At 40.6% G+C, this 22,647-nt stretch overlaps 3 protein-coding genes across 5 annotated transcripts; 2 read left to right on the top strand and 1 right to left on the bottom strand.

The window, feature by feature from the left end:
* Positions 1 to 385: 385 nt before the first annotated feature.
* Positions 386 to 1,899, bottom strand: LOC117586385 (poly(U)-specific endoribonuclease homolog). Its single transcript, XM_034276415.1, has 5 exons — positions 1,573 to 1,899; positions 1,347 to 1,506; positions 1,083 to 1,288; positions 798 to 1,030; positions 386 to 739 (listed from the first exon to the last, which is right to left on the bottom strand). Exons 1-5 carry the CDS (start codon positions 1,706 to 1,708, stop codon positions 494 to 496), a joined length of 981 nt encoding a protein of 326 aa, XP_034132306.1. The 5' UTR covers positions 1,709 to 1,899; the 3' UTR covers positions 386 to 493.
* A 1,728-nt stretch (positions 1,900 to 3,627) lies between these two features.
* Positions 3,628 to 9,683, top strand: LOC117585906 (globin CTT-VI). Of its 3 annotated transcripts, none has more exons than XM_034275664.1 (4): positions 3,628 to 3,694; positions 8,648 to 8,911; positions 8,980 to 9,141; positions 9,207 to 9,683. In XM_034275664.1, the coding sequence occupies exons 2-4, from the start codon at positions 8,753 to 8,755 to the stop codon at positions 9,348 to 9,350; spliced, it is 465 nt and encodes a 154-aa protein (XP_034131555.1). In that variant the 5' UTR covers positions 3,628 to 3,694; positions 8,648 to 8,752; the 3' UTR covers positions 9,351 to 9,683. The 3 variants fall into 3 exon arrangements, with proteins under 3 accessions (XP_034131555.1, XP_034131556.1, XP_034131554.1); XM_034275665.1 differs by lacking the exon at positions 3,628 to 3,694 and adding an exon at positions 4,824 to 5,074; XM_034275663.1 differs by lacking the exon at positions 3,628 to 3,694 and adding an exon at positions 4,824 to 5,106.
* Positions 9,684 to 16,931: 7,248 nt separating this feature from the next.
* LOC117585898 (atrial natriuretic peptide receptor 3) lies at positions 16,932 to 18,270 on the top strand. Its single transcript, XM_034275654.1, has 3 exons — positions 16,932 to 17,728; positions 17,790 to 17,973; positions 18,060 to 18,270. The coding sequence occupies exons 1-3, from the start codon at positions 17,200 to 17,202 to the stop codon at positions 18,268 to 18,270; spliced, it is 924 nt and encodes a 307-aa protein (XP_034131545.1). The 5' UTR covers positions 16,932 to 17,199.
* The last annotated feature ends 4,377 nt before the right edge of the window (positions 18,271 to 22,647 follow it).

The following is a 22,647-nucleotide window of genomic DNA, read 5'->3' as shown; positions in this document are numbered from 1 at the left end:
ATAGTATTTACATTTTGTAGAAAGTGTTTTAATTTGGATCATCCTAAAACTTGTAGTTATTGGACAGTTTTTCATTAGCACATTATGTCAGGTTTAGTAATTCCACTTTAAATACAAACAGTAAAGGTTTATGCATTATTTATACTATTATTTAACCTTCAGTGCGCACCCGGAAGATGGATTGTAAGGCACCTCAGTAAAGCTTCCTTTGGCGTGCTGGCCATCATTATATTGCCCCTTTCAAGGGCACCTCCTGGCGAATGGGCCTCCCACAGTGCCTGACTGACTGGTTTGGCGATTGGTAATGACAGTCATGATAACTTCGTGGAGCCCCCCCACAGAGCACTCATAAAGTGCGCAAAATAAAATGAACTTGACTTTGACATTGGATCTTAGAGGTTTTTGTAGCTTTGTGTGTTATGAGGTAGTGGTGCTGAGACACGAATTGAACTAATTTTATTGACTTAAGGACGACACTGGGTGTGGGCCGGTTCTAGGGCAGATTGTCGGGATAGGCGGTGGCTATCAGCCGCTTGCCTTTCCAGCTCCACGAGTGGGAGACAATCGAAACGCGGGCATGGCCCAGCTGAATGTGGCAGGGTTCCTCTTCCGGGGTGGCCAGGAAGCAGGCCGTGTACAGACTCATCTCCAGCTCGGGTGAGGTGCCAACAAAGAAGCCGGTTACTGGTTTTCGTATGCCATGGAAGGTATTCCGCAGACTCAGGGAGATTTGATTCGGCTGCAAGTCAGAAATGGAATCGTTATCATTGTTGGAGTGAAGCCATTGTATGACGAACCTTTCCCATTTCCAAGTGGCTGAGCCAGCCCTTGTAGTCGATATTTCCACGCTGCTCTTGGTCCGCAAAGTAAAGCCAATTGTGGAGGCCCAGCACCTTCTGATCCCGTATTTCCGCCATGAAGACGTGCTCGAAACTAGAGCTGCCCACGATGCCGCGTCCCCGAGAGTAGGGTGTGAACCATAGATCCTGAAGCAGTCGCAGCTGAGCATCATAGTCGCTGCTGACAATATCTAGAGGCTATTCATGTAAGAGTGTTTATTTAAGTGCTCTCTGCCTGCTCACCTTTGTGCACCAGAAATTTCATTGTTAGCTTCATCATCCGCGTGTTCATTACAGTCCGCAGGAAGTCATGTTGTTCCTGTTCATGTTCGGAGGTGGTATGTTCGGCCACTGCCACATCCAACTCGTAGTTGTCAAAGAGGCGCAGGAGTAGGGCGGTAGTAGAGTTTGCATCTCTGACCAGCAAATCCTGATGCAGTTCAAAGAGACTAGAGGCAAGGAAATGTCACAGATCAGATGAGATCATAGGCTGATTAATTTACTCACTTCTTTGGCGCTTTATCATCATGGGCCCCAGATGTGGTCTTGCCCTGGAGATTCACTTTATATAGAAATGGACTGACGGCAGTCTCCTCAGCATAGAGAGACTTTGACAGCTCCAAGACATCATCGGGCGCCTTGGGCAGCGGTTTGCTTTGGAAGTACTCTAAGAGAGGAAATCGAATTTACTCTTCAGACAAAAGAGAGACATTCATTCAAGAGCGGGACTCACCATAGAAATGCCAACTCAATATTCCAATGGTGATGAGCAGCCCCACGATCACAAATCTCTTTAGCTTCTGGCATTTATCGCTGTCGATGTTGCTGTTGTTGTTTGTATTCGTTGTATTATGTTGCTCAGCGTCCATTATTATTATCTAATTATAATTAATTAAAAGTTTGTTTTTTCCGTCTTTGTTTGCATCTGCTCTTCGCTCTCTCTCTCTCCCTCTCTCTCTCTCTCTCTCTCTCTATTTTACACTGTATCGTTTTGTGTATGATCGTGTTTTATCTGGTCATTTGCGACCCACTACTGACTGTGGCAACTGTTAAAACGCCACTGAGAGCTCCACTGGGGCTTTGCTCCAGCAGAGATCTGCCCTGCTCTATGGCTGAATATGTTACCCCTCTCCCTATTACTCACACTCACACGTGAATCGGATAACTCTCTCTCTCTCACTCTGTTGTGCTCTTTTAAGCACTCTCTGGGGATCATCTGTTGTTTTTATGTTCGGTACTTGTAGAAGCACCAAGGGTATATTTTTTTGATGTTGAACAACAGAATTAAGCAAATGATTATTATTCTTTATAGGCGGAATTACTCTATTCAATGCTCTCTTTTTGCTACTTTTCCGTGTACTGAACATACACTTATATCTGTTTACAGGGTATCCCATAGTGTAATCTCCTTAACCACATTCTCACCTGTTTGGTTTCGCCTTTCATGCATTTTGTTGTTCTCCAGTTGCCGCTACTTCTGTGCATGGGTGCAAATATTCGTTTGTTTGGCGTTACAACAAATAATAAACTCGAGGAATGGCATATGGCGAGCATATACTAATGTTCTCGTTTAAACAATTCTGCCTAGGCGCATAAATAATTCTACATTCACAACAACGTGACTGGAATCGCGCAGAGTGTACTGCGGGGAATTAAACAAACAATTTGCTCATGAAATTAGCAATTTGTTTGTTTAGACAAAGTTTTCGTATATGAGTGTCATGTCATTTGTATTGCCGTCTCGACTGCATTATAATTACACCCGAATTGGGGTCTAAACAATTGTCTGTCTCAGAGGCAGGCCCAAACAGGAAGCTCTGACGTGATAAGAAAAATTCAAAACTTAAATTTGATTCTAAGCGCGGTATAATTATGCAATTAAAATTAAGGTGGAGCTAATTATTCATACAAAATTCTTTTATTTGCAAACGATATTTTCAGAAAAATAAAGAGTCAATTCAACATGCAAAATATTCATTATCAGAAAACGCCAGCTCCTCGATTAAAAGTGAAAATTGAACACGAATATCTAATGGGAGACACACATTTCTAAGTGGTGTTATTTTTGGAATTTAAGTATGTTTTCTTTTACAGCTAAAACACTGTGGATAATGTGGGTCCATATGTCATATGTATGTATATTAGATAGCAGTAGTTTCAAGGTTTGTTGACCAAAACATCTCCTCAGTTTGGTGGAACTGTGTGTTTAGTTGATTAGAAAATTAAATGAAATGCAAAGTGTTTTTCATGCAAAGATAATGTGCAACTAAAAGTAGCTTATCTTTAGCCCTAAGATTTCGGAATACTTTTACAGAGCGAAATTATTTTTGAGGATATTTTATTGCACAACTAAGCGCAGCTTTAGTCAATGTGATCTTGCGTAATGAATATTCGAATTTCTAGAATATGCAATGAGGATCATTTGGTTAGGAAATCATTTCTGCTGATTACAAATTAAAGGCGAAAACTTCAGTTTTCGATTGATTAGCATAGTGAATATGTTTGCTTAGAACGAATGCTCTCGAGCAATATTGACCTTATCTAGCGAAATAGACAAACAACACGATGAACTTTCCAATCACCAGTCACAGACCCCCCACCTATCACTATCACTCCACCTTCCCATCGAAATGTTTCGGCTGCTTGATAGTAAACGAAGATACGGCTTCGGGAGCTACAACTGCGTACTATGTATGTATTTGTTCATCGTCTTCGTTTCTGGCTTTCAGTTGGTTGTTGCTGCTGTTGTCCATTTGAAAAATCTTTTATAAAGGCTCGTCTGGGTTCGAATTTTTGTTCAGTTTGAATTTTAACGGCGTCGTGTGCAGTTGTCTCTGGGGTACCATAGAACTTGTGTGAGTGTAAACGGACTTTGAATTAAATTGAAGTGTCCATTGTACGAGTATCCATGATTAATGTAAATATTTTCCAATTGAAATGTTTACAATTTTCAATTGTCCAGACTTTCATTTGCATTGTACAAACAATCTCGGCGTGGTGTGACATACGATAATGCTAAGAATTTTCTGCGATTTTTCAAAGATTTTGTTTGTGTTTTACTTCTATCAGTTTTGTTTGGTTTTTTTTTGCTAAGTTCGCGTAGTATCAATAAGCCGATGGGGTCTCTGCTTCTGCGTTGCTGATAATGCATGGGGAGTGTCTAAAATATCATTTTTTGTTTTGTTGATTAGGAACACAGTGATGTAGTAACATGTGTTTGTGAAAATATTATGTAGTTAGGTAAGAAACAGGTATTATTTGGAACAGGTTAGCATTTGGTTCTTTGCGTCTTAAGCCAAACATTTTTATTAGCATTTTGAATTTTTGATTAAGAAATGTAAAAGCTGAACACGTGATTCAATTGTACATATGAATGAAATGAAAAATATTGATCTTATAATGGATGTGTTTAACCTACCACAAATGGAGTGTCGAATATAATTGGTGTAATAATTGTCTTGTTTCCCAATTTGCATTATTCTTTAAAAATATGTTTTGAAAAACCGTTGTAAAGCTAGCCCTACACACCAAGCAACTATAAGAAGAGCTTTCGCTCTCTTTTTTCTTAGTCAAAGCTTTTGTGAGCGCACTTTACCGAAGCCAAAGTTTGCCTACTCTGCTGTCCACAGGTGGCCCTTGACTCCGTTTTGTATGGTGTGTGGTGTGCGTATGCATACCCTCCAATTTTGGTCGGTTTAGGCACGTGCCATTGAACACCCTGCCTTATAAGAGCAATCCTAATAGGTTCGTGCTGTGCTTGTACAGAATACGTATAGTTCGGCCAGGTGTCGCACACTTTAGATCCCCCTGCAAGTACGCCACTGTACCTGCTCGGTCTCTCTGTCTTCGGGGGGCTCTCTTGGGGCCAGCTTTCGCTCAGTACAGTTTTGGCGCGCACTAAAACGTGCTCTGGTGCCGGCAGAGAGCACAGTAAGTACACGCGGAACCCGCGCTCAGTATTCTTTTTGAACGCAAATCGTGCGGTCTATTGTCTCTGGTATCCGCTATCCGTAATCCGCTATCCGCTATTCGGTCGGAGCCAGAATAAACGGGAACGGACACGGGAATAATCACGGAAAACGGCACAACAACAACAAAAAACCAATCAAGTTTTGCAAATAAAAAATAATAAACAAATAAAGCAAAAGCAGCAGCTGCACACATTCAAATAAAAGAGAAAGAGCCAACACAGTAAACGATAGTGGATTGCGATTGCGGAATTATGAAAGAATTGGGTGAATAAAAGGAAGACCAGTAAAAACCAACTGTAAATAATCGTTCGAATCCGAAGCGCTCAACAGGCAAACAGCTGATGGGACAACCAATTCTTTTTTAAATAGTTTAACTTAGTTTGGGCTTATTATGATGATTAAACTCCCTCTGAGAGAGCTCTCCACTTTCTTACATTTAAAATCGCATATAGATCGGTGTAAAGATTAGTGTCGATAGAGCCATGAAATATTTGTCTATTTGTGTGTAAATTAGTGTCAGAGCTTTTAACTTTACTACTTAACAACAATTCGCAATAGACTCCTTGTTTCACATCATTTTCACAATGAAATTATAACAAAATAAACAAAGCAAAACCAAAAGAAAGTTAAATTGTGTATCAACGATCCACAGTGCTTTATAATCTGCACAAAAAGCTGTCTTTAAATTTATGGATTTATGTGCTGTCCTTGCGAACAAGTGTCGTCTCTAACAAAAGGAGAAGATTTGTATTGTTGGTATTACAGTCGTCGTTGTCGTTGTTGTTCTTGCTGCTGTTGTTGAGGTAGTCATTATCCTTAATGTCTGTGATGAGTGAGCATATGGCTGTCCTACTGTGTGTGTGTGAGTGGCTGTGGATGATGTTTGCTTTAAGCGAAATTTGAAAGCCAGTTTAAATCCGTGCGAGTATTTATTAAAAGGAATGTTTGCTTTATGTAAAATGAATCAAGTTGTAGGGTAAATTACCATAATAAGCATAAATGTGTTTGGATAACTCTGGAAGTTTCCATGGGTTCCTCTGGCTATTGATAATAGCGGAAAAATTGTGTAAAATACGTGAAAGTTTCATAACAAAAAATGTTTTTTTTTTGAAGCCATAAAGCCACTTAAATCAGAAAGGATAATACCAAACTTTGTGTTTATTTTTCAGTATTTAAAGAATCGACAATTGCCGGCGCACACCTACAGGGTTCAATCAACTCGCTCTATCCTACTCCCCCTCGTGCCGTTTCCACAACTAAGTTTTAAATTACCAACTAAATTTAAATCAACTTGTTTCCGAGTTTTTTTCTAGAAATATTTTGTTGAAAATATTTCATGCCAGAGGATCTCACATTTCAATGGCTCTCAGGTCCACCTCATGCAGGGACTTGGCAATCGACAGAATGTTGTTTTTCGAAAGTAAAATAAAATAAATACACAGATACATAGATAGAGGGAGAGAGGTAGACGGAGGCAGAGAATTGCAACCAAAATCATAGCGACACTTGAGTGGCAGCATCACACAGACAGACAGACATACAGACAGAGAGAGAGACAGACACACGTACTCAGATACATTCGCATACACAAGGCTAGAGCGGCACTTTAGCAACACCTGAACCTACCTGTAAACCCCTCTGCAGGCATACCCCCTTCAGTTGCCACACCCCCCCTTCTACAGCTGACAGAACATCTCTCTGCACCTGCCTCAATTGCCCGCCTGCCAGCCACCCCCTCTCAGGCTGTCTGTCTAGTAGCTGTCCATCAAGTTTGCCTTAATTTAATTAAGCGCTCAATGTCCTTACACACACATGCCTCTGCACACACACACACACACGCACACACACACACACAGAAAACAGAAGTGAACGCTTGATTTGTTGCTGCCTTTTTTCACTCTTGACTGCAGCCGACTTAAACACACACACAGGAGAATATATATGTAGAGAGAGAGAGAGAGAGAAGGAGAGAGAGTGGGAGGAAGAAAGAGTGGGCAACACTTATACACTTACACTTACAGGCCTCCTGGCCCGCCTACTCTCCCCTCAGAGCTAGTACAACCGCAAAAGCCACAGGCCATTTGGACATGAAGCATATTACAAAACACACACACATTGAAAGACATATGCGCCCCTCACACATACACAGACCTCTATCTCTCTCTCTCTCTTGGAGTGTATTTGTGCCCCAGAGGGGGTCTTGTAGACAAGGTTACTCTGAGAGATGGCACAATTTTTTATAGTACTATCTTTTTTGCCTCCACCTCCAACCTTTCCCCACCTGCACTGGCATCTACCCCCTCCCTTCTTGTTGGCTTTTCCAAGCAACAATACGATGTCGGCCACCTGCTGCGGCTGCACTTGAGTCCATTTTCCTGTTCTTTTCTGCCTGTTTATTATACTGTTCTTTTCCTCTTTCCCTCTCCTCCTTTCTCTATATTTCTCTAGCTTTTCCCTTCCACCCTCTTGTAGTTTATCTATCCATTTCTCAGTCCCTCTTTCAGTCTATAAATTTTTAATAAACTTTTGAGTTTACTAAAACAACTTTCCTTGAGCCGCCCGACATGCCTTTAGGATACTATTCCAAGTGTTTCTGTCATTAAAGAAAAGCGGAAAAGCCAACCGAAGAACCACAGCACAACCACAACAGGAATACTCATCTCTATTTATTATTCATTAAAATTCCGTTTGTTAAATGTGAATTTTCCTGTGGATTCCTCAGCTCATAAATATGTATGCCTTTCTCCTAGCTTGATTTGTGATTTGCATGGAAATGAGTGGGAATCTAGATTTTTTTTGCCTTCTGCTTCATTTGCATTTTCCAAAATGCTCTATGGCTTTTCGAAAAATACATATTTACTTTTTGAAATAATTTCACTCGATAATCACGTCTAATGGGAGTGACCGGTGCCGAATGACCGACTGACCGCCCTGTCGCATATTTGCTCGCATTTCTTTGGTCTCTTGCGGTTTACATTTCCGTTTTCCGCATCGAGAAATTTCACTCCCACTGTCAGGCCCATCCCACTCTCACCTCTCACATCTCACTCGAGTGGGGCACAGCGAATGGGGTATGATAATTTTTGTAAACGAGTGCCAGCCACAAAGTATCCACGGTGATGGGTGCCACACAGCCACTGCCACTGTAGTCATAGCAGTGGCAGGCAGGGGAGGTCAGCTGAGGGCAGACTGGGGCACGGCACGGCATGACAGCGGAATCGGCAGGGCAGGGAAGTGGTAGAGGGTCAGCTAATGAACTCGAGAGCAGACCATGGCTTTACGACAAGCTAATTAGAGATGGGCTGTGCATTACGTAAAACGATTTTTAAATGGTGTTTCTCATAGCTAAGAGATAAATATTTTAAGAGCTTATTCCTTTAAATCTAAATTCTCTTAGATTATTTAGTACATTCGAATCCGAATCGGAATCCCATCAGTGGAAAAGTATCTTCTTCTATCCAAAAAGGTATTGCTCTTAATCATGCTCAGCCATCCCTACCCATCAACAACTCACGTTGTCATCTCTAATCCTCGTGGCTTGTTGTTGTTGTTGATGCTGAAAGGGGGTTTTGGGCAGAGGCGTTGTTGGGGGCTTGGGCAAGGGTTTTGGCTTCAGACTGACAGACGTTAATTTGTGCTGCGAAATAATGATGCTGATGTCCAGGCTGTTGTTGTTGTCGTGTGATAGCGAAGGCATTGACTTTTAGCACGTGCTGTGCGCATATTTATATAAGTCACTGTTTGTTGTTTTGATTTCATCTGCGATAGAAAGAGAGACGCTGGCTGAGAGCGAAGATGATAATTGATTTGATTACATTTTTCTCTCTCTCTTTTCAGCTTAAGAGCCAACGAAAGAGCGAGGCAATCACCTGAAAGAAAGAGAGGAAGAGCGAGAGATAGTTAGAAAGAGTAAACTTACACTGAGCAAAGCGGTGCAGAAACATGAACAGCGATGAGGTGCAAGTGATCAAAAAGACCTGGGAGATACCCGTGGCAACACCCACAGATTCGGGTGCAGCTATACTGCAGGAGTTCTTCAACCGTTTTCCGTCCAATTTGGAGAAATTTTCCTTCCGCGATGTGCCATTGGAGGATCTAAGTGTAAGTTGTTGGGACCCTCTGAAATGGATGAGTATAATGGATGGTAATATTTGGTTTTTATTTTTCAGGGAAATTCACGTTTTCGGGCCCATGCTGGCCGGATTATACGAGTCTTTGACGATTCCATCCGGGTACTGGGCCAGGAGGGGGATGTGGAGAAGCTGGAAGAGATCTGGACCAAGATAGCCGTCAGTCATATACCCCGTACCATTTCCAAGGAGTCGTACAATGTAAAAGACATATATTTATATTCTCATTGTTGCCTATATCTAATATCCTTTTCAAATCTTTGCAGCAACTGAAAGGCATAATTCTGGAAGTGCTTACCGCCGCCTGCAGTCTGGACGAGGGCCAAGCGGCCACGTGGGCCAAGCTGGTCGATCATATCTATGGCATTATCTTCAAGGCGATCGATGATGATGGCAATGCCATCCAGTAGACGACGACAGTGGTTGCAGCAGATGGTGGCACGCGGCACCTGCCTCACACACACACACACGCACACACACACATGCACAGCTTATGTAGTTCTAAGTAAATGATAATTGTTAGATATTCTCATTTTGTATTCATGATTGCGAATGTATGTCCGAAACTAAATACACTTTGAATACTTATAAATGTCTGCGTAGAATCACACACACGAGAACACTCACGAATACACTCAAAACACTCACTTACATTGCTCTGTAAAGCTTTAACCCATTCAGTCAGCCTTAAGCGCTTGATCACAAGAGATATTATAATTAAATAAACGTATGAACAACACGGATACAACTTGACCAAATATCACAATAATCACAGCAATCCCCAATCCTCAGCTACATTTTAAGCTGTTTCTCATTGCATTCCTTCTTTCATTTTTCTTTTGTGCAAAAACTGGCATAAAATCATAATTATACAATAATTGCTCACTCAGTCAAAAGCAGGACAACAGGAAAAGCATTTAAGCGCACTTGATAACCATTTCCTGTTTCTCCTCCAACCACTCACCCACAATTCCCACCCACTTATGAGAACGCAAAAAGTTTCCTGTTGGGCAAACAACAATTGCGAGCATCGTTCAAACGGCGGCTGCTGCCGCTGTTGGTGCTTAAAATGCTATTAATTTTTGTGCATTCAACACTCCCAAAGGATCATGCCGGGTGCGGAAACAGGCAGAGAGCGGACCAGAAACCGCTTTCAGACAAAATGCGTGCTCTGGCACACAATGCTGTGCCGTATGAGCGATGTGGCCGTAATGACATTGCGTGTAAGCGCTGTGTGTCCAACAGAAGCATTTGCAAGTGAAAATATGTTAGAGTGCTATTGTGGTATAGCGAAATATTACAATTAAGGATACCCTATTACAGGAAATAGTTTAGGAGGAAAAAAATACAAATTTTGCTACAGCGAAGACAGATAAATGCAGACCAAAAGATAACATGCGAGTGTATTGTTTGTGCTACAAAAGAATACAATCTTCTTATTGTCCACACAAACAGAATATAGCCCGGCATTCCACTAGTAATGGGTACAAGAAATAGCGATTTGAAAAGCATCAAGTGGTGGAAAATTACAAAATAGAACAAAGGACCAAGGACCAAGCAAGAAACTAGAATAATGGCTTGGATCTAGGAAATGGTTGAAGCCAAAGAAGAATATAAAGCTCATTTAAGAACAAATTACTTTACACTTAACTAGAATGTACTCTCTTTATATTTTTTACACTGTCTTATCTCTGTACATTCTTTGATGCACCTACACCATTCCCCATACTTTATGAACTTTTTTTATGCCCACACTATGTATTATTTTCACACCTTTGGAGACATTGTTACTTCGTTAATTGGGGGCGTTTCTTGGCACACACCATACCCCCACCTACTTATCAGGCAGCCGACAACAGCTGCAGATAACAGACCCAGAAGAGGGCTAACAGAGACGCCACTGTTAAGGCCGGCTGTTATCAGCAGGCTTTCTTATCAGCTAACATGGAGCATTGTTGAGTTTGTGTATATGTGTCTTTGTGTGCGTGCTGCTGCATTGGTGAAATGCTCCACAAAAAGGTCTCTGGTCGAGCTTTTCAATAGTTTGGCCAATAATGAAGAGCGGAAAAATAACAAAGTGAACAGTTTACCCCAGCGACCGCGAATTTCAGTTCAATTTCGACATCGGGCGCGCATTGAAGCGGGCGACAAAAGAAATTCTTATTCGATGGGAACAAATTGCCCGCTCGATATATTTTGTACGTTTTTAGATGCGGCTGATTTCGCGAAATTATATAGATATTCTTTGGGCCATGAAATGGTGTGACTGGTCCGGGATTGTTTTACTGTGTTGTTGATAAAAGAAGCAGGAACCGTTTTTTGCCGCTGTCAAATTGTGCAAAATCATCAGCAAAAATACGATGAAATATGCAATATAACTGTAGAAAATGTAAATAAAAAAATACAATAATAAAGGTTAAATATTGCACATCAAATATTGCGTTAATGTATGGAATAGATGTGCAAATAAATGTATATAGTTAAAGCAATGAAAGTATCTTCGAAAAGGAGGTGTTAAATGCAGATACAGCTGAATGCAACAAATAAAATTACACCAGAAACTTTAAACGATATTTACTCCTCAATAAGTGTGTTACAGTGAAAATATTTTAAATTTCCCAAACACAAATAATTCAGTAACAAAGCTAACAATTGCCTGAAGGAAAAACTGTTTAAAAAATGTGCATAGTTATCTGGCAAACGTTTGAAATATTCTGCCAGACAAAAGCATTCGTAAGTTACATTCTCGTTCATCTCTATTTGTTGTCTCAACGCTTTCCATGGATGGCATCACATTGACAGAACACTCTTGCTCAACCTTAGACACGCCCCAACGCCACATTTCATGCAAATTCACTTTCTCGCACTTTCAAGCGATTTTCTGTTCTCTGCGTCGCCCCCTCCATGTGTCTGGGATAAAAGCAAATGAGTGCAAAACAACATTTTGCTCTGGGGTAAATATTGGCAACTATGTTGGTGCCATTGGCAAAATTAAAATAAGACATGTACCAAAATGCAAATTGCTCTATGGATGAGGGAATAGACTAGGTTGATTAGTCGTAAGTAGTAGTAAGCCCTTTGCCGGAATCTATAAAATATTCAACTCTCTTGACTTTGTAACTGGCACGCATATTACTCATACGCCGAATTGTGTTTTCATTAAATTTGCATAAACCAGTGAAGAGCTTTCTTTTTATGCTTAACTGGGTATGAATTAATGTGGGGGTTGAAAGACTCGAATGTCAGCACAAAATGAGATTTATCTTAGGTACTCAGGTACAATTAAAGTTAACAAGAGAGTTAAAAAATAGCAAAAATATATTCTCTTCTGTACGATGCAAACAAAGATCCCTATGTGAAGCTCTTTATTAAAGTAATTTATCTTGCCGGAATTCATCCCAAAAACCTTTCTAGAACTTCTTCAATTGCATCATTGAATTCGAAAAGTATATGATTTATTTTCCCATTTAAAATTTAAATCAGAAAATGAAATCTGCACTACATTAATTCCGTCTGACTGTTGTTCTGACCACTGCTCGACCAAATTCAATTTGCGGGTTTTGTGCAAAAACAAATAAATTATCCAGTTCCCTTTTCGTTTTCAGTGCAATTTACTGCGTTTGTTGACTTTTTTAGCCATGTTTAGCATAAAGTTGAAGCTCTGTTTGCAAACCTCTTCTAAGTGAAAGTGACATCCGCTGACGACGCACTGAAGTATGCAGCATATTCCAGGCCAAAGGCCACACTGAGCATATATAGTGTTGGTACAGAGCCAGGCCAATGGTCACACCCAGGTCGAACATGGCCATAGCTATAGCCACGTGATAGGTTGAATATACAAATTAATCAATTGGTAAGTCAATACCCCAAGAAAAATGAACAATTTCTGTAGAAAAGGGTTTGGCAAGCAAAATAAAATAAACTTTCAGTTTAAGCTTCTGTAAGCTAGGAATTCTTTAGAGATTAAAGACTTTTTCCTGCCTCGTGGTTGGGCCCCACAATGGATGGAAGTTTTTTGCTGTGTGGTAAGTTTTCAAATGGTTTCTTCTATATGTGGGAGTAGAAAAATAACCTTTCAAGCCAATTGAGTTGACCATGAAAGCGATTCAATATTCCAGCGAGACAGAAAAACAAACCATAAAATGGCTGGCTTTTTGAGGATTTGTTCTGTTTGTGTCTTAAAAGAATTTCCCTGGATACTGAGAGGAAGAAAACACACAAGCTTCAGTTAATTTTACCTCCCATTTAGAGACAATCTCATTTTCCAGCTTGAGAACCTCTTTACACCTTTAAATTAAATGATTTGTGATAAATCCTTATAATCTCTTATTTCATGTTCCCCCATTAGTTTCCGCACACTTTAACAGAACAGAAATTAATTAAATCCTCTTGAGCAGGGAATTTAATTACGGTTCGTTTGACGCCTGCTGATTGCCACGTTACATGGCATTTAACAGGCGTGCCATAAATGCCACCACATGGTCTCTGGGGTAACCTCAGAGGCTGTTTACACATAACTAAAGGTACAACTATTCATGGCCTACGTTCTGATGGAGGGCAAAGTTTTAAAATTTCTCTTCCCCCATGTCTAGACAACGTGGAAAACGTGTCAGAAAAACTATGTGTTTACTTTTCCTATTATGGTTTTGCATGGCTGTCTAAATTTAAACGAAATTATGCAGGCATTAAAAATTCATAATTAATACATAAACTTAACATACGAGCAAACAAATTCCCGCATATGACGAATGGATATTTAAGTTTCATGCAAATCGAAGAGATCTAAAACCGATACATAAACCCAAATTAACTCGCCTGGTTACAGGCAGTCCACATCGAAGTTCAAAGATATTATAATTTGGTTCGAAAACCTTATACAGATATCTCCCATATGGCTTAACACTTCCCCAGTTTATATCGCATATATCGTATATTGCAAACTTTTTCGTAATCTTATCGAGGCACACGGCAGGTTGTCGGCAGTCGGCAGGCGGGAGTCCGGCGGTTGATTGCACATTCAAAATAAACAATTTACTATAAATAGACTCCGAAAAGGTTCAATCGTAGACGGTTTGTCTTTCGACACTTCGATCCCGAAAGGTTCTTCTATGCTCGTTAAAAAAATATATTTTCGATAAATTGATTGATATTGCATTCAGGGTGGCGGAGTATCTGTTTGCTTTGAAGTGGCTGACATCTAATAGATTGTTCTACTTGAGTTCTTATATAAATAATGTTATAAAACCTATTGTCACTGGGTAACTACAGTTATAAATAGCAATTGCCGTTGATTAGAAAGCTGGAATTGCTCTGAAAATCTTTGTGAGGATTCTCTGGAACACAATTTCTTGGTCAACAAATTTGCTTATTGATAGGAATTATTTTTAGTTGGTTTATTTTCCATAAATAAAGACAGCATGTCGAGACAATTCCCAAAATCTCATAGATTTGTTTTACAAGTTGAGTGCCTGATAAAACACGACCAAAAACCGAACATAGTAATACTCTAGTAGAGCCGTGAATCGCAGACGACTATGTCCATGTGTGTCTGAGTGCTGGGGCTTAGCGAGTTCGATGGGCTTATGGTCAGGCTCCGGGGCTCCGGGGCACCGTGAGTGGCAACATGTTCGGCAATGCCGCTGAACATGATTGATTCGCTCAGCTCGGTTATTTTCGCGATTTCTGGGCTCTGTCAGCGGTCGTCGGTCCCTCAGCGCACGATCACAATCAGTCAGGGGGCTGGCTAAGAGTGTTCAGAGCCTAAAAATAAACTGACGTTCGGCCAAAGACTGAGCCTGAAGCTGATAAGAGCCGCCTGAATGCCTGCGATGATGTCCATGCCAATTTGTTAATAAATATATTTGATTTTCACACACTAGTCGTCGTCGGCACAGGCACCTTGAATGCCACTGTGGAGTATTTGTTTTCCACTCGTAGTACTTTCAGTTCTATTTCTGTGCTTCTATCAATGCAAATAGTGTGCTTCCAGAATGATTGATGTTCTGATTCTGCTTCTGTTTCTGTTCCTGGGCTTCGCAAAATGAAATTAGTTCTCTTCTTCGTTCCAACAACTGATATCGGCAGGTTACTGTCAGCAGGCACATGACCCATAGAGTTTTTTGTTTCTTTTTTATTTGATATCATTAATATTTCACTATTTTGTGCATTGTCACAGTTCGTGTCGAGTGTCAGCGGGTCTGGTGATGAATTCTTATTAATTGCTGACAGTTCCGATCCCCCCCCCCCTCCCCTAAAAATATGTTGGATCGCAACTTCATTTTGTTTGCTCAGCGATACGCAGGGTTCCCCGTTCCATCATCATCATCATCAACAGCCAGTTCTCTCGAGTTTGTGCTTGGGGTTTTCCACAGCAAGCTGCGTATACGCAATCTCAAGTTCGTTCGGGCCCACGTCGATTTGTGTCGTACAGTCGGACAGTCGGACAGTCGGACAGTCGGACAGTCGGACAGCAGATAAAGTGCCCTGTACCGGCCCCAAAGGGAAATATTGTCTGGTGGTCCCCAAAAGTATGACCCAAAGTACACATTGGATGTTATTAAACGAAATGGAATATTGACAGTTGTATCAGACCGAACTTGGTTTACCTTTTTGATTAAATTCTACTACTGAAAAAACCCCTTTCCTGATAGTTCCCATTGAATACTCTTCTTTTAAATAACCCTCACGAAAATCATTTATATTCATGCAAATCAAATCTTTTGAATCATTATTCAAATTTGATTTCAATCCTTAAATAATATTTGAAGCTCTCTTGAAACTTTAAATCTGAATCATTGAATCTCAAACCTCTTGAAGTGTGTGTGCCAATCCCATACAAAGTCCATTCAATTCCATCCACTAATCCAATTAGATCGTTCAAAGGGTCAGAGATACTCTGAGAATTGACAATGCGAACCGCATGACTAACTGAACGACTCTCGACGATACACAGCAATCATAAGTTTACCGCTTGTCATTAGATAAGATTAGGCATCACCCGAACCGCACCCCTAACTACATCTGGGAGCATGTTGTCGCTGCCATTTGACACGTTTTTGTTGTTGCTGCTGGTGCTGCTGCTTCTGGACTGTTTTTCGGTTAGTTTTCTCTACCTTTATGACGTTTCAGTATACGATAGATTGCTGACAGAAATAATGTGACGCTTTGAAGAGTGGGCCAATTTGTATGAGATTTCCATGAATGTTACCATTCGACACATTCCCTTGATGGTAGCCTTATCGTGGGACACACATGCAATGTCCACAAAACAATTCCAGGGAAATTGGCATAAACAATAGCGCACCCCATGTCCATTATCTAATGCAGCAACTTCAATCGAAATCAAGCCAATAATTATGGACATCAGAAGCGATGAATCAGTACTGAATCGAATCATAAAACAACTCATTGAACCCAAAATTGTGCTGTTAAAGTCCCTAGCGAACATTTTATTACCAATAAATTTGGCTATACTCGTACATGATAGTCATTGCAGCTGGAGGAATTTCTTTACTTGGAGATTTGGAAGTCACAAACTGCAGTTCAATGGAAGATAAAGTTGGTTATTTCTTTGCTATCAATCAACGATTTTGTTTACTTAAGTATTTGATAGCTGCAATGGGAAATAAAGATATTTATGATGGGCAAAGACATTGATTTTTATGACTGGGGATCTTCCGGGCATTGCTGATGAGTAGATTTTACGATACTTAATTATGGAATTACCTGAAAGAAAATGGGAATGTTTATTTCAAAAATAAACTTTTTTATTGTCTTGAGTAGCTTAGTATGATGTTGAGAACAAGAAGATCCTAATTAGATTAAATAATACCTTCATAAATAGCAATCAAATTCTGAACAGTTCATCAGAACTTCCACTTGAAACTATCTTTTGGCTCGCAAAATTAAGCATACGACATGCCCGTTAACGCAATCTTGCCTCAAGGACAGGCCATTAAAACTTTAATGATTTATGTATACATCCCCGCAGAGAAGGCGCCACTACTAATGACTTCAATGACTTCATTCACACCAACAGGAGCCGCAGCAGTAGCACCCTCAACATCCAACCACATTTGAAACCCCAGAGCAACATGCAGCGGCAAAACTTCAGTTCAATTATGCGCGCAATCAAAGCAACTTAATTAGCCGCCAGCTGTCACAAGAGCCCTCAAGCAATCAGAGAGACAGAGATTGCATGAGAAATTGGAGAAGGAAACCACAGTTCCAGCAGAAACTTATAGACACCAAGGAAGGACTATGCAAATGAGCCAATTCAAGGCGGCTCATAGGCAATTGGGATTACATCATGACACAGCAGACGAGCACCAGAGTAGCAAATCATTTGATTTGATTAGAGCCCCAGCCTCAATCCTCCCCACGACAGGTGCAACCGCTACCCCCATGGGCGGGTGCCAGTTCCTCTTCCTACTGGGTCTGCTCTGCCTCTGCATTACCCTGGAGCGCTGTCAGGCCGAGTGTCGGGTTGAGCCGGCTCGTGACTGTGAGTCCATATGCAATGCAAACGGGAAAAATTGCACCATTCGCGCTTTGGTCCTGCTGCCGGATGACAACATGTATCAGGCCTCATTGCCGAGAGTGCTACCCATCCTAAAGGTGGCCGAGCAGCAGATACGCTCCAAGGCACTGATTCCACCTCACATTGACTTTGAGTGGCTGGCCCATGACACCAAGTGCGATGCCTCGTTGGGCGTGATCAAGGCCATGGATGGGATCATCAAGCAATGTGCCCAGGTGATCTTTGGCCCTGTTTGTGACTACTCCCTGGGTGAGAGACATCTAAATCCTAGTAGGAACTTTAGCTAATCTAAGTCTCAAACTATTTGCAGCTGCTGTCAGTCGGATTACAAAATACTTTAATAGCCAGGGCACACCTCTGATCTCTGTGGGTGGATCCACCTACGACTTTGAGCAGAAGAAAACCGATTGCAACGATGAGTTCTATATGCTACTGCGCACGGGAATGGTCAGCTTTGAGACCATCTCTGAACTGACTATAAATGTAATGAAACGGTAAGTTGTAAAAGCAAACAGAAAAATAAGTCGCTTTAACGCTGCTTGTGACTCATTTTCCTTTTCATTTTCACACCATTTTGCAGACACAACTGGTCACATTCCATCTTCTACTACGAACGTGATGGCCAGCGGAGTGTGGCTGGGATGCACACATGTTTCCTCATGATGAAATCCCTGGGAAAACAGATGCGCAACGAAAACATGACATTCGCACAGTTTCCACTGGAGCCCCATTTGAAAAATCGCACGGAGGAAATGCGGCGGGAAATTGGCAATAAACATTCAAGTGAGTAAAAGAGCAACAGTGATTTTTTATGTTTTTTGCAGTCTGTAATCTGTCATGTTAATGTATGCGTTGCTAACAGAGTTATGTTAAGAGTTTCAACAACAAATCTGCATAGCCGAGACAGCAACCAATGAGCGTGCAGCTAGGAACTCCACCCAAAAATGTTGCTACATTTTAGCAAGCTTTCAAAGCCGTGCAGGACGAGGGTACCATTGCGTATACGTGTTATTTAAATATAGGAATAAATGGGAAAATGTTTACAGATACAGAGCGGTTCTGATCTCATTTTATAAATCTAATACATCAGGAGCTGTGTAATCTAAAAACAACAATCTTTGGATTCTTTGATATTATCATTATCTGCTCCTTGAAACTTTATAACCATCTCTCGCCCCAAGACTAAAAACATAAACAAACCCACTCCACATTCCCCTTAGACTAGCCACCCTACTGGCAAGAGCTTTGTGACGATGCCACGTGCAGCTTGCCACAGCTGTTTGGCTGGTCAAAAATGCCGGTTGCATATCGATATCGGTATCGAGCCGAGGACCAAAACTCATTCGTGTCGGTCCGCTCTGTTGAAATGGCGCCAGAAGCCGGCGATAAACCGTTAAGTGAACAACAGTCAAGACGGAAAACTGCGGAAAAGTGCAATCAAGTGAAAGTGTGTGAGTAACTCAAGTTGTCGCGAAACCAGTGGAAATTTAAGTGGCTAAGTGAATGTAATGATTGATGGATTTATAGAGCATTACAAATTGCAAATACAAGATGTAGAATACAAGAAAAATATTGAATAATTCGCTGCATGCGGCATGCGGCATACGTATACCCCGTAGCAATTGCTTGATTGCATCCAACTTTGACAAGGAAAAGCTGCGATTTTGATAAATGATCGGAGGATGTGTGGACACAATGGGATAAAGCCAGCAAAAGAAATATTCTTTCATTGATGCAATTTTGCAATATATTTATTCTCATTTTTTACTTATGCGATTTATCAGTGAAATATTGGAAGAGATTTCGAAAAGAATTACTCAGGGGAATACAAAATATATTGCCAGCAATAAAAATGATTTAAAACTACAAATGCGAACTCTTCTAGGGTCTTTTCCTTCCTTGTTTTCCTATCATATATTGGGAAATTAATTTAAAAAGTATAGAATGTTATGTTATTAGAGATGACATAATACAAAATATGGTTTTAAAACCATCTTTAAAACATCCTTAATCAGCTGTAAAAAAATGTTGGCTGCTTTACTCATTGCCATGCAAGCAACATCGCCATGTTTTCCGCTCTTAGCTGCCATATCAGGCTGATTCCTTCCTTGGCACTCGACTGGTGCAAGGCATCACAGCAGCTTTCAGGGGTCATATATAAAAAAAAACAGCAGCATCAGCAGTCTGCAACAACAATTAAAATGTGACTTGCCTTCGAAAGTAACTTGTATTTCTCTCGTTAGTTGAACCTCAACAGAAAGCGGAGAACTAACGAAACTTTAAATTGCATTTCACAATAGATGCAAATCACTTAGTAATGCATGGCTCATAAATCATTCTCCTTGGAAAATTGCATTGTTTTAAAAATTGCAGTTCACTTAGATAAGCACTCAGAGTAGCACTAGCAGGACCTTTTTAAATGGTTTGGATCCTGCCTGCAAAGAAGGCTACTTCATCAAAACAAAAGCCATTTAACTAACTTAGTTTTGAGAAAGCAAAAGTGTGTCATAAATTAACATATGTTGGCAGTTAGCCCCGGCAGTAAGGAGCACAAGTGCACGATTAATGCCCCAATGTTTGAGCAATTTATTTTGCTTGCAAACCGCAACTTTGGTGCCGCAAAACACTTGAGATCTTAATTAAACGCACACACAAATAAAAGGAGTGCAAATTTAGTGTTGGGGTAGACTAAAGTAAGAATTACATTTTTCGGACCAGGCTAGAATCTCTAGCTCGTGAAATCTATTCTTTGCGATAGATTGCCATGGGAAGACAATGCGACAACCCCTTTGTGGGTTTCTTATTCATAAAAACATTCCATAATTGATTTTTGAATATTCACCTTCAAAAAATGAACAGTATGCCTTCCCCCGCATTAGAAATCCAAACAAAAGGCCAAAGTTTACCCTGAACTAAATAAAAAAAAAATTAAAAAGAAAGGAACAACTTTGAGCAACGATTGTTGGCGAGTTTTCGCTAAATTTCGTTTAGTTATTCGCAAGCAGGAAATGCAAACAAAGTAGAAGCATAGCCTTGGCTGGGTATTGGATTGGCTTTCAGTGGGAACACATGAGGCACTTGATTGCCATTGCAGTCTGGGTGGAGCTCTAGAGCCGAAGATCCCCTACTCAAAGCAAAGTTGCTCAATCAGAGTCGAATGTTGTAGGCCATTTTGCACAAGCCACTTCGAGTGTTCAAGTGCTATCAGCATGCAAATGGGCATGTATCGGATTGAATGTTTCTGCATTCGTTTCTGCATCTGTACTCGTATTTTGGGTGCTAAGTGCATTTGCAATTAGCCATTATTTGGCTGACTGGGCCTCAGATGGCAGCCCCAAACGGAATCGAAATTGAAAATATAATTGAATCGAATGGTAAATAAAATTGAATTTGTTCGTAATTATATCAGCCGGCACACACATTTCAATACTCCAAAAGCAATCTAATTACATTTTTCTTTGGCATATTGCAATAATTGAAAATTTCAGCAAAACATTTTCCACTTGTTTTCGTGTGTGACTTTTTTCTTCATGACTTGGGATTAAAAAGTTTCTGATGTTGTTGCGAGTTGTTCAACATTTTTTGGCTTCCAGGGAACACCCGCAAAAAGTAAAGTGCATATGTGGCTAACCCACACACAGACGGACGTGGACCAGGACCGACTCTCACCTCTATTTGGCCAACGTCACGTGCTCACTGGAGCTGCTCTAAAAGCCAAAAGCTGTTAACAGTTAAGAACACCAGAATACCAAATTGCTTTTTGCATTTTGCTGTGATTAATAAGGATTTCTCGAGCTCTCAGCTATCATTTAAGGCTTTCTCGCTGTCTCCCTCTCTGTCTACAGTACGTGTTCTTATCACCAACTTGCCTGATTAGTAAGGAAAACTTTTGCCCGCCTTATGACATAAACTTTCGTAACAAGTTGTCTGCGTGAAATGTTGGAGAAACAATTAGTCAAGGGAATGATGATGATGATGACTATTCGGGGCAGCAGTCTCAGCTGCTGAATGCAAACAAATTTCTCCATTACAGGACTCTGTCACTTCTTCAAGTATTTGCATTGAGATTTCTGTTGCAATTTTTCACACAGATTCAAAATACATGCGACGAGTTGAATCCCCTAATTGTTCCCACAAGTATGAGCACACTTGAAGCTTAAGAGACCCCAAGACATCTTCATGCGACATACGAGTACAGCAAGCAGCTTAAAGGCATCTGATTCTGACAGCAAAGTGAGCACCAGAAAAAATGTGTGAGAGAAAGGATAGCTGAAGTGAAACGTTGGGCAAAGGGTAAAACAAATGTTTGCATATAAGACTTGATAGAGGGATACTATAGTGAGATAGAGAGAGCAAGACGGAGTGGAGGGAAAAAAACGGGGACCCTGTCACTGCGTTTGACGAACAAACAATGTTTTTGACTGTGCTACGGATATGTTCAATGTGCCGTGGAAAATCCCTAAGACTTCCCAGACCGACATCCGAGAGCAGTATGTAAGCAGACATGTTTGTCATTTGCAAAATGGCTCGTCCCACCATCAGCGGAAATACGAGGGCGGAGTGTCCATGTAATTCTATGAAGGACCTAAGACAAAAACGGTTGCATACTTTCCGGTAGTGTGGGGGATAAGTGACAATCGCTTATGAAGACAACTTCTCGTAAGAGGAAAGTGGTTGGGTTTTGTTTTTGCGGTGGGACTAAGAACCTATGTTTCCTAAGTACCAATTCAGGAACGTTTAACTGTAGAAAGGTCAGTGCCAAGGAAGGTGACGAATAGGTCTACACTTGGATTTAATTAGAGACAATTACACAAGAAATAATCGACATGCAATTTTGGTAAATATCTCTCAAATGAGAGATAAATACAAATTTAAAATACAAAGTGTGCATTCAAAATAATTTACCTGACTTGCAAAAAGTTTTTACCTCCTTGGATTCCCCACTGGGATAAATCGAACAGTGGAGTCCCCTTATAGACGGCCAGAGATACAAAAAAAAACTGAAACTCTTCAACAAAAAACAAAAATAAAACTACGCCTCTTAAGGCCAAATTAGAAAAAGGAAATCTCAGTCCTAGCTGCAAAGAAGAAACTTTGAAGCACACAAACAAATTTGAAAGGAAGAAAAAGTTGCAGCTAGTCAGTGAATTGAATGTAGCCGATTATAA

This window comes from Drosophila guanche, unplaced genomic scaffold (genome assembly GCF_900245975.1).
Source record: "Drosophila guanche unplaced genomic scaffold, DGUA_6, whole genome shotgun sequence".
NCBI classification, from domain to species: Eukaryota; Metazoa; Arthropoda; class Insecta; order Diptera; family Drosophilidae; genus Drosophila; species Drosophila guanche.
This window is presented reverse-complemented; position numbering and strand designations above follow the sequence as displayed.

What these genes read in the sequence shown, in the direction of transcription:
- LOC117586385 (XM_034276415.1), bottom strand. Translation starts at nt 1,708, where the DNA reads ATGGACGCTGAGCAACATAATACAACGAATACAAACAACAACAGCAAC. An exon ending in GAAATTTCTGGTGCACAAAG is followed by an intron (nt 1,031 to 1,082) that starts GTGAGCAGGCAG and finishes AATAGCCTCTAG; the next exon opens with ATATTGTCAGCAGCGACTAT. An exon ending in GCCACTTGGAAATGGGAAAG is followed by an intron (nt 740 to 797) that starts GTTCGTCATACA and finishes TCTGACTTGCAG; the next exon opens with CCGAATCAAATCTCCCTGAG.
- LOC117585906 (XM_034275664.1), top strand. Translation starts at nt 8,753, where the DNA reads ATGAACAGCGATGAGGTGCAAGTGATCAAAAAGACCTGGGAGATACCC. An exon ending in TGCCATTGGAGGATCTAAGT is followed by an intron (nt 8,912 to 8,979) that starts GTAAGTTGTTGG and finishes TTTATTTTTCAG; the next exon opens with GGAAATTCACGTTTTCGGGC. An exon ending in TTTCCAAGGAGTCGTACAAT is followed by an intron (nt 9,142 to 9,206) that starts GTAAAAGACATA and finishes AAATCTTTGCAG; the next exon opens with CAACTGAAAGGCATAATTCT.
- LOC117585898 (XM_034275654.1), top strand. Translation starts at nt 17,200, where the DNA reads ATGCAAATGAGCCAATTCAAGGCGGCTCATAGGCAATTGGGATTACAT. An exon ending in TGTTTGTGACTACTCCCTGG is followed by an intron (nt 17,729 to 17,789) that starts GTGAGAGACATC and finishes AACTATTTGCAG; the next exon opens with CTGCTGTCAGTCGGATTACA. An exon ending in ACTATAAATGTAATGAAACG is followed by an intron (nt 17,974 to 18,059) that starts GTAAGTTGTAAA and finishes ACCATTTTGCAG; the next exon opens with ACACAACTGGTCACATTCCA.